At 58.4% G+C, this 13,287-nt stretch overlaps 1 protein-coding gene across 1 annotated transcript; it reads left to right on the top strand.

Annotated features, from left to right (window-relative positions):
- Positions 1–1,742: 1,742 nt before the first annotated feature.
- LOC132087085 (uncharacterized) lies at positions 1,743–4,526 on the top strand. Its single transcript, XM_059493113.1, has 6 exons — positions 1,743–2,079; positions 2,219–2,293; positions 2,386–2,463; positions 3,896–4,009; positions 4,126–4,238; positions 4,329–4,526. The coding sequence occupies exons 1-6, from the start codon at positions 1,743–1,745 to the stop codon at positions 4,428–4,430; spliced, it is 819 nt and encodes a 272-aa protein (XP_059349096.1). The 3' UTR covers positions 4,431–4,526.
- The last annotated feature ends 8,761 nt before the right edge of the window (positions 4,527–13,287 follow it).

Genomic DNA, 13,287 nt, shown 5'->3' with positions numbered 1-13,287 from the left:
CCCCTCAGCGCTCTCCTGCTCTGCAGCCCTCGGGGCACCGACAGCCCTTTCCCAGCCCAGCCTGTCAGACGGCTGTGATGCAAAATGGAAAGTGTCACTTCCTGGTGGGGTCCCCAGAGGCACCACCTGGCACAGAACCCGGGGGGCTCATGGGGCTGCCAGGGATCAGGGGCGAGGGGCAGCCCTGTGCAGGGGAGCATCCCGGAATCCCGGCGGGAGGGAACCGCACGCTCCCGGCTTGGGGGCAGCCAGCAGAGGGAATGGCTGCTGGCTCAAACACGCAGCCCGGGCTGGGCTAGGCAGACACGCCAGGGAGTTGTAAAGGACCTTAAAGTCATGTCCTTCCAAGCCTCCTGCCAAGGACAGGGACACCCTCCACTAGACCAGGTTGTTCAGAGCCCCTTCCAACCTGACTTTGGACACTTCCAGGGATGGGGCATGGACAGCTTCCCTGGACAACCTGTGCCAGTGTCCCACCATCTTCACAATAATTTCTTCCTAAGGCAGGAAAAGTTATATGGGAAGCAGCTGAGGTTACTTTGTTTTTTCAAGCCTGGAGAAAAGGAGACTGAGGGGAGACCTCATCACAGTCTACAAGAGGAAGCAGAGGAGCAGACACTGATCTCTTCTCTCCGGTGACCAGTGACAGGTGTCAGGAAGGGTTTAGGTTGAATATTAGGGAAAGGTTTCTCACCCGGAGGGTGGCTGGGAGCTGGAACAGGCTCCCCAGAGAAGTGATCACAGCACCAAGCCTGGCAGAGTTCAGGAAGTATTTGGACACTGTTCTCAGGCACACAGGGGGATTGTTGGGGGTGTCCTGTGCAAAGAGTTGGACTTTGATGATTGCAGTGGGTCCCTTCCAACTCAGGAAATTCTGTGATGAATATCTAAGCTGAACCTGCCCTCTGACAGTCTGAAGCCGTTCCTCCTTCTCCTATCACGACGCACCCTTGCAAAAAGTCTCCCTCCATCTCTCTTTAGTCCTTCTGGTACTGGAAAGCTGCTTAAGGTCTCCCCAGAACCTTCTCTTTTCCAGGTTGAACAAGCGCGGCTCTCTCGGTCTGATCTGCCCTGGGGACTGCAAGGGAAGACTGGGTATCCTCGGGACACAGGACACATCCCCTTGCCCCCCTCTCCAAGGAGCAAGGCCACGGGGTGTTTCCTTACAAGCCCCTTTTTTTGCATGTGGCTGCAGCTGCATCTCGGCCCTGGAAAATGGGGGGTGGTTGGGGTGCTCTATCCCCCGCCTCAGCCCCCAGGGCTGCCGTGACGGCCCCCGTGCCGTGCCCTCGTTAGGGACAGCGGCAGAGCCCCCCCGCACCCCGGGCAGCCAGCGGGCACGCAAGGATCCCACTCCGAGCTGCGCCTTTCGCTGCGGGAGGATGTCCCGTCCAGGACTACGTTTCCCAGCGGCTCCTCCCGGGGCTGCACATGCTCCATGCGGCTCCCGGCAGCTCCCGGTGCGGAGCCCGGTACGGCGCAAGGGCGGTCGGTGCCGCTCCCGGTGCCGCTCCCGGTGCCGCTCTCGGTGCCGCTCCCGGTGCCGCTCTCGGTGCCGCTCTCGGTGCCGCTCCCGGTGCCGCTCCCGGTGCGGCGCTGCCCGGCGCGGCTCCCGGTGCCGCTCCCGGTGCGGCGCTGCCCGGCGCGGCTCCCGGCGTGCCGCCCCGGCGCGGCATCCTCCCGGCGTGCCCCCGGGAGCGCACGGCCGAGCGATCGCCGGCACGCCGGCCCGGGCCGGCAGCATGCCCCGTGGGCCGCCCTGGACGCAGGCGGAGGTCGACAGCCTGCTGTCGCTGGTGGGGGATTCGGGGGAGGCCGCGCTGCTCATGGCCTCCACGTCGCGACCCAACGAGGCGCTGTGGCGGGAGGTCTGCCAGGGGCTGGCGGCCGCCGGCTACGAGCGCACCGTGGCCCAGTGCCGCTCCAAGTGGAAGGCGCTCAAGCAGGCTTTCCACTCGGAGCGGGAGAGGCGCCGCAGGGCAGGACTGCGCTCGGCCCTGCTGCCGCCGCACTACCGAGCCATGAGGAGCATCTGGAAGGCGGCGGGGCAGCCCGTGTTTGGCGAACGGAGGATGCCAGGTGGGTGCCTTGTGGATGCCAGGTGGGTGCCGGGGACGGGCGTGTGGGCTCAGCAGCGTGGCTGGACGTGGGGTGCTGGTAGAGCTCTGGTGTTATGTGGACACCCAGGGTCTGTTGATGGTCTTTCTTTTTCCGCTAGTCGTGATGAGGCTGCCCTCCAGAAGGCACAGGTCAGCCCTTGCCACACGCTCTCCATCCTCACCAGAGCCACCAGGTAGCCATGGGCTCAGGCAGCTTGTCCTGGCTGCGAAGTGGTGGACACCTCTGTTCCTCCAGTTACTGAAGCTCTTTTCTGCACCCCTGCAGAGCACGGCGTTGGCAGGGACACCCCCAGCATGCTGCTGTCACTGATGCTGCAGCGTGCCAAGGACGAACCAGAGAGCCGTAAGTACTGAGCTGCCCTGCTGTGCTGAGCTGCATGGCTCCAGCCATGGCTCCAGCCAAGCCCATGCCAGCATGGTGGGAATGAGAGGCTGAGATGACCAGGGGATCCATCAAATGTCCTTCAGCAGGGATGGTCAACGATGGGTGTGTTTGGACTTCCGTCTCCGCAGGCTTTGGCTCCAGACCAGCCCCAGAGCGTGTGGGGATGGGGATGGCTGGGATAGGGCAGGAGGGAGCACCAGCCTGAGGGCATGGCAAGGCTGCTGGCTCCCTAGGGGATATCATGAGGCGAGAGGTCTGGAAGGGGCAGTGGCCCTGATACTGCGCAGGGGTCTCGTGGTTGGTGGCATTGCAGGGCATGTGACTCCCTTCCCTTCAGCAGTTCCTGGCTCCTCACTGGCCTGGTAACATCATAAAGCTTCAGGTGAGTTTGGGCTGTGTTTCAGGGCCAGAGCTCTGTGCAGCTCCCCTGCCCTTCAGTCCACCCATGTGTATAACCTGTAGGCCCCTCACTGCTCGCACTCCTGGGAATTTGGCCCTGAGGTGATGCAGGATACATCCCTGAGTCTGGTTTGTGTGGGCACCCCGGCCATCTTCCCACACTGGGTAACTACCTTCTGTCTGCCCAAATTCCCCCTGCAGTTTCAAGTGGATGTGGGATTCTTCTTCTCTTCCAGTCCTAGTGTGTTGTTAGGGTTGCTGTGCACTGCTCTGCCACTGCTGCCTTCCAGCCCAGAGGTGGCTGCATTGCAGTGGTGGGTGAGTGACTCCTGCTTTTGTACCTCGCTCTGAAGTGCTTTGGGGCCCTGCAGGGCGCTCTGGAGCTGTGGCTAGGGCACGTCAGGCTGAGGGGCTGGCTGGGGCAAGGCGGGCAGACCCCGGGCTGGTGGTGATCCACCAGCAGGTCCCTTCAGAAGCCGTATGTCTCCTCTCTGCTTTCTCCCAGCAGCTGGTGGGGAACACATTGCTGGAGTGCCACCCACAGCCCCTGCCATGCCACGTAAGGCTTTCCTTGCCCTGCTCAGCCCAGTAAACCCCCTCAGCCCCACAGTGGGTCAGCCCCAACCAGGGTCTGGTATAGTTCTCACTGCAGACACCGGTTGCTGCCTCTCTTCCCTCTCCCTCCCGGGTGAGTACCATGCCCCAGCTACCATGCTTGTGTGCCCTGGCACAAGCTCACAGGCTGGGTCTGCTCTCCTTCCATGATGTCACACTGACCTGAAGCAGGAAGGAGCTGAGGGAAAGGCCAGTAAGTGTCTCCAGCTTTGAGTGAATCCTCATACTCCAGGACACTGCTCCATCCTGTCCTGCCAATGAGAAGGGCACGGGCTCCCAGAGGCAGTGCCTTCCCAGGGCTCTGTGTCGTAGGCAGGCTAAATTTGGGTGTCTCTATCACTCTTGCTGTTTGCTCCATGCCAGGCTTTCGTGACAGGTTTTCCTGGTGAGACGTCCCTGGGGATGGGAAGAGGAAACCGAGTGCTGCCACTGGCTGCTGCAGCCACGGGCTCCCACGGGACAGCAGCCACAAGTGAGCAGCCAGCAGCAGGTAAAGATGCATCAGACACAAGCCTGCATGGTGGGTGCTCCCTGCAGCTCCACGACAGCCTCACAGGGAGCTCTCGGAGCCATGGTGAGGTGCCGCTGACCGCTCTCTCACTGCAGGGTCTGGCGTGACAGGCTTGCTCCAGAATGTCCAGCAACTGCTGGTGCAGATCCTGTACACATCACAGCAGCAGCAGGCACTTCTGGAGAACCTCTCCTACAGCCTCGTGCAGGTGGGTGAGACCCTGCACCAGCTCCTGCTCCAGACACAGACCCATCCTGGCCCACTTGGCCACTGTGTCCCCCACGTGCCCCTTTTTAAGGGTGGCTCTGGAGTGCCCTGCCACCCCGGTGCTCCTCACACTTCCCCGGATCACAAAGAGAAGCCTCAGCTGTCCCCTGATGCCTGGTGCATCCCCCCCTGAGCGCCACCATTGCTGGCCCCAGGAGCAACAGCTTTGCTACAGAGCCATGGCACATATCTTTATATCAGAGGTTCCAGATATTTTTGGAGTTTATACTAGAGAGACATTTAATAAAATTAAAAATAGCTTTTCTACCAGTGATGGCAACTGACCAATTCTTTCCCCCTCTCTGGGGAATGTTCCCCTTCTCACTTTCGAGATGAGCATGAGGGGAACTCAGCTATTTACAGACTCAGAAACTCCCAGCCCACACAGCATGGGGCAGAAGTAATTTATTTACCCTTTACAGCAAGCAGTACCTGGGGTGGGCATCAGACGTTCCTGGGAGATGTGCTGCTGCCTGTGGAGCAGAGCAGGGCCAGTTCCAGGAGTGGAGGCCAGGAAGCCCAGGCTGCATCCTTCCGCAGGAAAGGAGGCTGGGGTGGGTGATGCTGTGCTGGGGAGGCAGCGTGTGCAGAAGCCGCGGTCTCTTAGTGTCCAGGTTCTTGGCAGACTTCTTCCTGGGGCTTTCACAGCCTGGGCTTGCCACACGCTCTGATGAGGCCCTCCTGCTCCAGGAGGGATCCTCCTGCTTCAGCACATGGATCATCATCATCAGGTAGCAGTAGCTGCAGACATACCATAGTGTGTGCCTGGAGATGGGACCTCTGACGCACACCTGGACCCCCCACCTTCACCAGTTTGTGCACAGCCTGGGGATGGGGCAGGGTGCTGTCTGCCTTCAGAATCTCTGCCACATCCAGGAAGAGGAAGTGTACATCATGATGTAGACATCATGAAAATGGTGTGCCATGCCAGATGCCACGTGCTGGAGGGCTGGCAGGTGGCCTGCGACTTCTCCCAGAAGAGGAGGAGACCGTGCAGAGGCCAGTCCATGCCAGATCAAGCCCAGGCAGGAAGGTGAGCAAGCAGTCCATATTGAAGCAGCTGTCATTCCAATTTGAGGATGTATGGATGATGGATTGGCTCATCACTGCCTGGATGCCATGCACGACTTTCAGGGTGAGGTTGCAGTACGTCCCTGTAACTTCCCAGCTAGGTGTCCCTGAACTCCTGCCCTTTCCACCCCACACCCTGGCCCACTGCCTGCCCCACCATCTTCCAGGAGCCTGCCAGGGCACCCCACATCCTCCAGGTGCACATGGCAGCTGGCTGGAGCACCCCACATGTGGCCAAGCTGTGGATAGGGACCAGGGGCACAGTCACAGGGCCCGACAGCAAAGTGGCAGGGGGACAGCAGGTGTCACAGCAGCAGTGAGCAACAACATCACAGCCCAGACATCATCTAGCAGAGGAGAAACATGGGCAGGTAGTGCTGGAAAGGCCTGTGGCGCCCCGGCACTGTCCCTCATCCCATCCAGCTGTGCACCCTGGGTGGGAGAGAAAGGCATGCCACAGAGGCACAGAGGCCTCGTGATGCAGTGGGCGAGAGCTGGGGGCTGTGGGGCTGCTGGCAGCAGGGCCAGCCCTGGTGGGCACGGTGCTCCCACCACTGCATACAAAACATCCTCTGTGCTCCCAAGCAGGAGCAGAAACCACCTGGCTGCTGGCCAGCCGCTCTGGCCCCAGGCCTCACAGTGATGGGGCCTGCAAACGTCTCTGCCCCGGATTTCTCTTCCTGGGACCTATCAGGGCGGGCAAAGAGGAGAGAAAGGTGGGATCTCCCTTCCTGAGCCCTGCTGCTTGCACTGGGGAAGCTCCGATGGCTGGGCTGTGGTTGTCCATGCTCCACACTGACCTTGCTGTGCTCCCCATCATTCCACTGGTTGTCCTGTCGTGCTCCCAGTCAGCCTGCTGGGATCCCCGTGATCCCACCACACTCCCCAACACCCTGGCCTGCTCCCTGCCATTCTGCCATGCTCCTCACTTGGGTCTACACCCACTCCTTCCAGCCCTGAGGCACTACAGCACCAATCCTTCAGCTCTGGGGTGCTGGGGCAGTGGGGTGGGCTCTTCCCCTGCGTTCAGGAGGTGAAGGGTGTGAGGGGTGCTCTGAGATGGGGCTGCAGGAGGGGGCTGGCAGCTGAGAAGGGTGGTGTTGGGGGATGTGTGGTGTCCTGGGAGCTGCAGGTCAGGGCGCAGGGGATAGCAGCAGAGGTATGAGTGGGACACAGCGATGTGGGACACTGGGAACCGGGATTTCCCCGGAGTGGTGGGGTGCAGTGAGAGGTGCAGGGGGCACAATGAGCGGTGCAGTGAGGGGTGCATTGAAGGGGGCTGTGGGAGGAACAGTGGGGTGCAGGGGATGACAACGAACAGTGCAGGGGTGCAGTGAGAGGCGCAGGGGGTTGCAGTGAGCGGTGCTGGAGGGTGCAGGGGTGCAGTGAAAGGTGCAGGGAGGTACAATGAGGGGTGCAGTGAAGGGTACATTGAAGGGAGCAGTGGGGGGAAAGTGTGGGGTGCAGAAGATGGCAGTGAATGGTGCAGGGGGGCAGTGAGAGGCTCAGAGGGCTGCAGTGAGGTGCAGTGAGTGGCACTGGAGGTGCTGGGGGTGCAGTGAGAGGTGCAGAGGGACACACTGAGGAGTGCAGTGAGGTTGCAGTGAGGGGGGCATTGAAGGGCGCAGTGGGGGGAAAGTGTGGGGTGCAGAAGATGGCAGTGAATGGTGCAGGGGGGCAGTGAGAGGCTCAGAGGGCTGCAGTGAGGTGCAGTGAGTGGCACTGGAGGTGCTGGGGGTGCAGTGAGAGGTGCAGAGGGACACACTGAGGAGTGCAGTGAGGTTGCAGTGAGGGGGGCATTGAAGAGCGCAGTGGGGAGCAAGTGTGGGGTGCAGGGGATGGCAGTGAACAGTGCAGGGATGCAGTGAACGGCACAGGGGGCTGCAGTGAAGTGCAGTGAGCGGCACTGGAGGTGCCGGGGGTGCAGTGAGGGGTCCAGGGGACTGCAGTGAAGTGCAGTGAGCGGCACTGGAGGTGCCGGGGGTGCAGTGAGGGGTCCAGGGGACTGCAGTGAAGTGCAGTGAGCGGCACTGGAGGTGCCGGGGGTGCAGTGAGGGGTGCCGGGGTTGCAGCGAGAGGTGTAGGAGCGTGCCAGGGGTACAGTGAGGTGCAGTGAGCGGTGCAGGGTTGCAGTGAGGGTTGCCGGGCGTGCTGAGCGGTGCCAAGAAGACGCACAGCGGCGCGGGGGGAGCGCAGGGATCGCGGTCTCCAGGGTGCAGGTCCCCGCCTGCCTGTGAGGGGCGTGGCCTGGCTGGAGTGACAGCTCAGCCACCAATAGAAACTCAGAAAGGAGAGGGTGGGCGGGTCCAACGGGGCACGCCACCCAATCGCAAAGGCCGTGACCGAGAGGGGGCGGGGCTCCATGACGTCAGGGGCGGGGCAGTCCCGGTGGAGCTCCCGCGGAGGGCCCGGAGCCCGCCCGGCCCGGCGGGGCTGCGGCATCGCCGCCGCCGCGGTGTCCCCGTGCCGAGGGGTTGCCCCAGCGCCACTCGCGGGCCGTGGGCAGCGGGGCTGTCCTGCCGGGCTAGGCTGGGGCGCCCCACGGCTCCCTGTGCTCCAGCCTCCGCCTGCACACATCCCGTGGCCCCCGCTTCCCGCGGCCCTGCTCCCCTCCGGCCGGGGCTCGGGGCAGCGCCGGGGCAGCGGGGCAGGGCTGCGCCCCAGTCTCTCCCCAGCGAGCCCCGAGTGCTGGGGCGCAGTGCAGGCTCCAGCAGGCGTATGGGGCTGGCACAGGGGGATGCTGGTGTGAGAGGTCTGGGATAGACGAAGCCCTCGCCTTTCCTGGGGGTCTCCATCACAAGCTCTGCCTGGTGAGACCCCCTCTCCAGGCACATGCAATGTGTCTGCACTTGAGGGCTGGAGTGACAGCCAAGAGAGCACAGGGAATAGGGTGGGCTTCTTCTGGGGCATGCATGATCTTCTCCAGGCTAGAAACACAAGTGAAAGCACCAGTGTGCCTCAACAGGATTTCAGTGTTGCTGTTTAGAGGCCATGGGGCCTGGAGGATACTGCGCTGGGCAGCCTGGGCATACAACTCCTTCTGCCTCTGTCACACACAGCAGCTTGGACAGGGCAGCTGAAACAAAACAGCCAGGGCAGCTAGAATGGATCCCTGGGGTAGTGGAGACGGGGGGAGGATTTTTCCTTGTTTTTAATGGAGGATTTTTCCTTGTTTTTAACCCATTCTGGAGCAAGTCAAAGCTGTACCACCCTCCTGATCCTCTCCCTCCTGCATGGCCTGCCCCATGTCCAGAGCCTATGTTCATGTCTAGAAGAATTGAATTAATAAAGCTGTTACCTGCCAGTGACAGCAAGCTCTTTGCCCCTGTGCCTCGCTCCAGCCAGCACACAGTAACCTGGAGGTGATGAACTGTGCCCTCTTGAGCCCAGCCCCATCTCACAAACCTGGAGCGCAGCCAATGTGACCCAAATGGCTGCCCTGAGAGCAGCTTTGGGCTGTGTCTGTAGTTGCCTGCCAATAGTTGAATGCTCAGTCCTGTGTCTTCCCCACTGCATCAGCCACTTCTCTTTTCTTTCCTGTCCCAAAGAGTGCCCCAAGGCCTGGGGTGACCTGATGAGGGGTACGCAGAACTCCTGGCCACAGCTCACCTGCAGCCCAGCTCCAATGGCCACCCTGATAAAGCCCTGGCCACAGCAAAAGCACGAGGTGTTGGCATTAGGAACTGGACAAGGCTCTTGAGCCTTATGAAATCCTTCTCGTAATCCCCCAATATTGAAGGAGAGGTGTAGCAAGGTGGGCGTTGTTGAAAGCGAAGGGAGACGACCCATCTTGTTGTTGATCAGCATCGACTCCGATTTATTGATGAAATCAGTCACCCTTTATAATAGTGTTAATTAACTTCATGCATATTGCAAAATCTGAGCTCACGATAGGTTACAGAGAAAAACTCTAACCCTTCCTTTTGTTTACAATACCCGTGGTTGTTATTGAAACCAAAATTAGTGTTCTCACTGTGATATGAAAAGTTCTCAAAACCTTCATATCTGTTCCCAGAGCAGCCAAGGACTGTTATGGGAAGACTGTCTGAGAATCCTGCTGTTTATAGAAAAGGTGCCTGAGAACCTAGTTATTTACAAAATCAAGCCTGGGAACTGCTGCTTTACAGCTGCCTTTTACTTTCCCATCAGCTGTCTACCTTCATGGCCTCTTTCTTTAAGCCATGCTTGAACCAGGCTCTCCACAGGGTGTGACTCCCCCAGCACCCTGTGCACACACCACCCCTGCATCCTCACCTCAGTCCTCTCTCCCAGGCTGTTGGGTGCCCAAGGATGGGCCTGCATCCATTCAAGGTGGGTGTCCAAAGGGATGGATGTCTCTGGGTTCTCAGGCAACCCAGCTGGCCTTTGGCCCCTTCCCTACAGCACTTTCTTTTAAAAACATGATGTTTTTCAATGGAAATGGAATCACTTTCACCAGCAGCTCTTAGTTCTTTGTGTGTGGAACAGAAGGCAATGACAAAGTGTTTAGGTTCATGGACATGACCTGAAGGTCTCACACACCACAAAACAGCACCCAGAATCTCCCCCACCAAACAGCCATCCAGATGAGATGCAGCACAGCATGGATTAGGCAGAGGTATAATTCCAAAATCCATAACTTAAGTGAAGCAGGAGAGGGTGTCTGAGGACAAGGAGAGGAAGCTGCTTTGATGTGTATCAGGATGTTTATCTTGATATCAAAAGCCCTAGTTCTCTTTTTTAATGAAGTGGCTCCTCCCTTTGAAGTGGATCCTCCTGTGCTGTGCATGGCTGCAGCTCGGGGAGATCCTGCACAGACTTCACCCTCCTCAAATGTTAATTTTTCTCTTGTGATTTGCCTGAAAACTGTGAGACCAAAGTTAAAACTCAGGGATGAGAGCAGCCGAACTGCTTTTGGACCTGCCAGACAGAGGAAGGGGTCAGACGGATTTTTGAAGGCAGGTTGAAGGCAGGGTGAGACAGAGGACAGAGTCAGATTTTTGAAGGCAGGTTGAGGGCAGGGTGCAGGGAGATGCTGTGCCTGGGAGCACCTCCCTGCAGCACCTACAGCCCCGCGGTGTACAAACATTTATGAGGTCCCATGGGAGGAGGTGGGTGTTGCTCCAAGTCCTCCCCCACCACGGGGAGGAAACCTCCAGCTAAGATTATCCATCCTCCCAACAGGAGACGGCTTCATTAGTTAATTAGAACAACAATCCTCATGGGCTCACCTGGGATTTGTAGTTGTGCTGGCAGGAGATTTGCTGACTGCAGGCAAGCCCTGGGGCAAAGCTGCTCAGGAGGACTTGGCACACGGAGCCCTCAGGGACTTACCTCCCTCCCTCCTGCTGAGCCAGGAGCCTCTGGATTGCACTTATTCCAAGCCCATTTAATTTTAGCCAAAAACATTCCTCTTCAAAATGCAGAGCCTTGTGTTTTAGCTGTGGAGGTGATGAAGCATATTTATGTAAAGTAAGAATAATCTGTAATATTCCTCCCATTGTAGACACCTCTCTCAGCCCAACAGGAAGCTTCAATATGATTTCTCTAATGCAGGCTCCATTGAGAGCTCTGTTCACACATAACAACATATTGCCTAGTGCTTGGGGCTCAAGGGAAATTTTAGTGGTAGTGTTTGAGTGGGGGGAAATGATTTTTAAGGGAAAACTTTAATCTGCAAGCCATAAAGGGAACAGTGGCTTTTCGTCTATGGACAGTGTTCTCAGCCTCTGCTAACTTGATTTTATCTTCCTCTGCAGGCTTGCTTCTTAAGATAAATTTATCCAGGATTGCATTTGGTGTAACAGCTTGATTTCTGTTGGTGCAAGGCTGATTTCTCACAAGAGCGACTGCCCTAATTTCCTACCAGTTGACAGCAAGTGCAGCTGCATTTTGTACTCGTAGACTTTGTCCTTGCAGTCCCAGCCCTTCCTCTGCTCACCAGCCAGGATGTGCCAAGGCTGCTCCTTCAGCATCACCCCTCTGTGGGCCATAGATGTCTGCTTCAGGGATAGAAACACTTGGCTTCCTTGTCCTAACAGAAAGAGCTGTCAGGACTCACAGATCCTACTCCAAGATTCATCCAAAGGGGTAAATCTAAGCTGCAGCACTCTGATGCACCCCGGACATCCCCAAACTCTCATTGCTATGGCAACAATTTAGGAAATTTAGCACTGCAAAATTATTTGCAATTTTAAACTGTTGCCAAGATCTTCCTCAAAGGCTCTCTGCGGGTTGTTTTGCTCTTGTTTTTCATGTAACCTTACCCCCTTTCATGTGCTCTTCATTTTGGCACAGCTCCCTTCCTTGAGGGATGACCTTTCCCACCCATTTACTCACTCTGCTCCTTGGCCATGCTGGCCTTGCAAATCTTGTTAAAGGACATGTTCATTTACTGAAAGTCTCCAGCATGCGGATCTGAGCGGTTCTCATGCTGTCTGCAGGCAGCCTGCCCCCCTGGCTGCTCTATTAATTTCTCTTAGCAAGCTCCCTGATTTCTATGCAGTTCCCTTGATGAAGTTAAGCACGACTCAAGTGGTTTTTCCGCTCGACAGAGCAGGTCTTCGACAGCCCTCTTCTAAATTGCCAGGGATAAAGTCCTGAGTCCAGCCCCCCCGCAGGTTTCCCCACCAACCTCTCCAAGAAACTCAATTAGCAGCAGCTGAAAAATCCTGATGCTTTGCATCACCAGCACATTTTTCCTGATTTCCCATGTCTCAGTGTCCCCCTTTCCTGCCTGCTGCTCCCTTCCAGCCATGTGACCATGGCAGCTGCTGTTTGTCCCTTGACACACTCCCCCTGCAATGCTCTGGTCCCTGTGGGTACAGCCAAGCCTTTGTCCCTCATGCACATGGCCCCTGCACCCCTACCCTGATGCCAAACTGGGTGTGCCCTGCCACTTTTGTGTTTCCCCACTCCTCCAGGTGTTGTGACATGATGTGCTGCTGGGACAATGCTGGCTCTCAGTGCCCTGAGCTCCCCAACACCCCCTTGTCAGCTCTGGGCTGACTTTGCCATGCTCAGCTCTGTCTCGGTTCTGTGGCACAGGTACCCATGGCAGGGTGTTTCCCAGGAACAGGGCCCTGGAGAGCTGCCCCACGGCGCTGGAGCTGGGCTTTCTCCCAGTGTATCTCCCACTAGTGAGTGCCTGGCTGCCAGCTGCTCCTCACCCAGTGTGCAGCAGACCGGGGTGAAGCTCTGAGGGGTCCCTGATCCCCTCTCCGGAGGGTGGGGATGGCAGCAGGGAGGATGAGACCCGGAGCTGGGGCACGGGGCAGGAGGAGGGGTGAGCAAGCAGGCTGTGCATGGGCTCCCCCAGAGAAAACAGGGTCCCTTTGCATGCACAGAGCTGCGCCCCCAGGCTGGCCATGGCGCAGGCACTGCCTGCAGGGCTGAGGGACAGCCAGGGACCGAGCAGGGCAGGGCCAGTGCCTGTGAGCTGCACAGTGGTGCCAGCCGAGGGTGATGGATGGGGCTGTGTGGGGAGGGCAGTCAAGCCTTGCTACTCTGATGAGAAAATCATCGAGTGGCTGCAGGGTGCTTCAGGCAAACTGCAAAAATAAGAGAGCAGCCAGGGCATTCTCTGAGCCCTTCATCATCCCCGGAGCAGCACAGTGACAGCCGTGTCCGGCCAGGGAGCAAGCTCTGTCTGTATCCACCGCGGGATTTACATTGACTGGGGCGGAAAGGCTTTGCCTCCCTGGGTCTGGCAGCACAGTGAGCAGGAGGGCTGAGCACTCCCAGCGCAGCTCCAGGGGATGATCTGTGCCTCTTGACCCGGGGTTTCATGAGGACACAGGGAGAAAATGCTGAGGCAGGGACAGCAGGGTTACACGTCCCTCCCCACACACCTGCCTGGGGACTCACCAACCCCCAGGTGACCGATCTGGTGACAGCCTCAGCCACCCTTCCACCCACACCTCCCAGCCACGGCGCTTAGC

This window comes from Ammospiza nelsoni, chromosome Z, assembly GCF_027579445.1.
Source record: "Ammospiza nelsoni isolate bAmmNel1 chromosome Z, bAmmNel1.pri, whole genome shotgun sequence".
Lineage (NCBI taxonomy): Eukaryota > Metazoa > Chordata > Aves > Passeriformes > Passerellidae > Ammospiza > Ammospiza nelsoni.
The sequence above is the reverse complement of the archived record's forward strand: the minus strand, read 5'-3'. Positions and strand labels throughout refer to the sequence as shown.

What these genes read in the sequence shown, in the direction of transcription:
- LOC132087085 (XM_059493113.1), top strand. Translation starts at nt 1,743, where the DNA reads ATGCCCCGTGGGCCGCCCTGGACGCAGGCGGAGGTCGACAGCCTGCTG. An exon ending in CAAGGACGAACCAGAGAGCC is followed by an intron (nt 2,464 to 3,895) that starts GTAAGTACTGAG and finishes CTTTCGTGACAG; the next exon opens with GTTTTCCTGGTGAGACGTCC. An exon ending in AAGTGAGCAGCCAGCAGCAG is followed by an intron (nt 4,010 to 4,125) that starts GTAAAGATGCAT and finishes CTCTCACTGCAG; the next exon opens with GGTCTGGCGTGACAGGCTTG.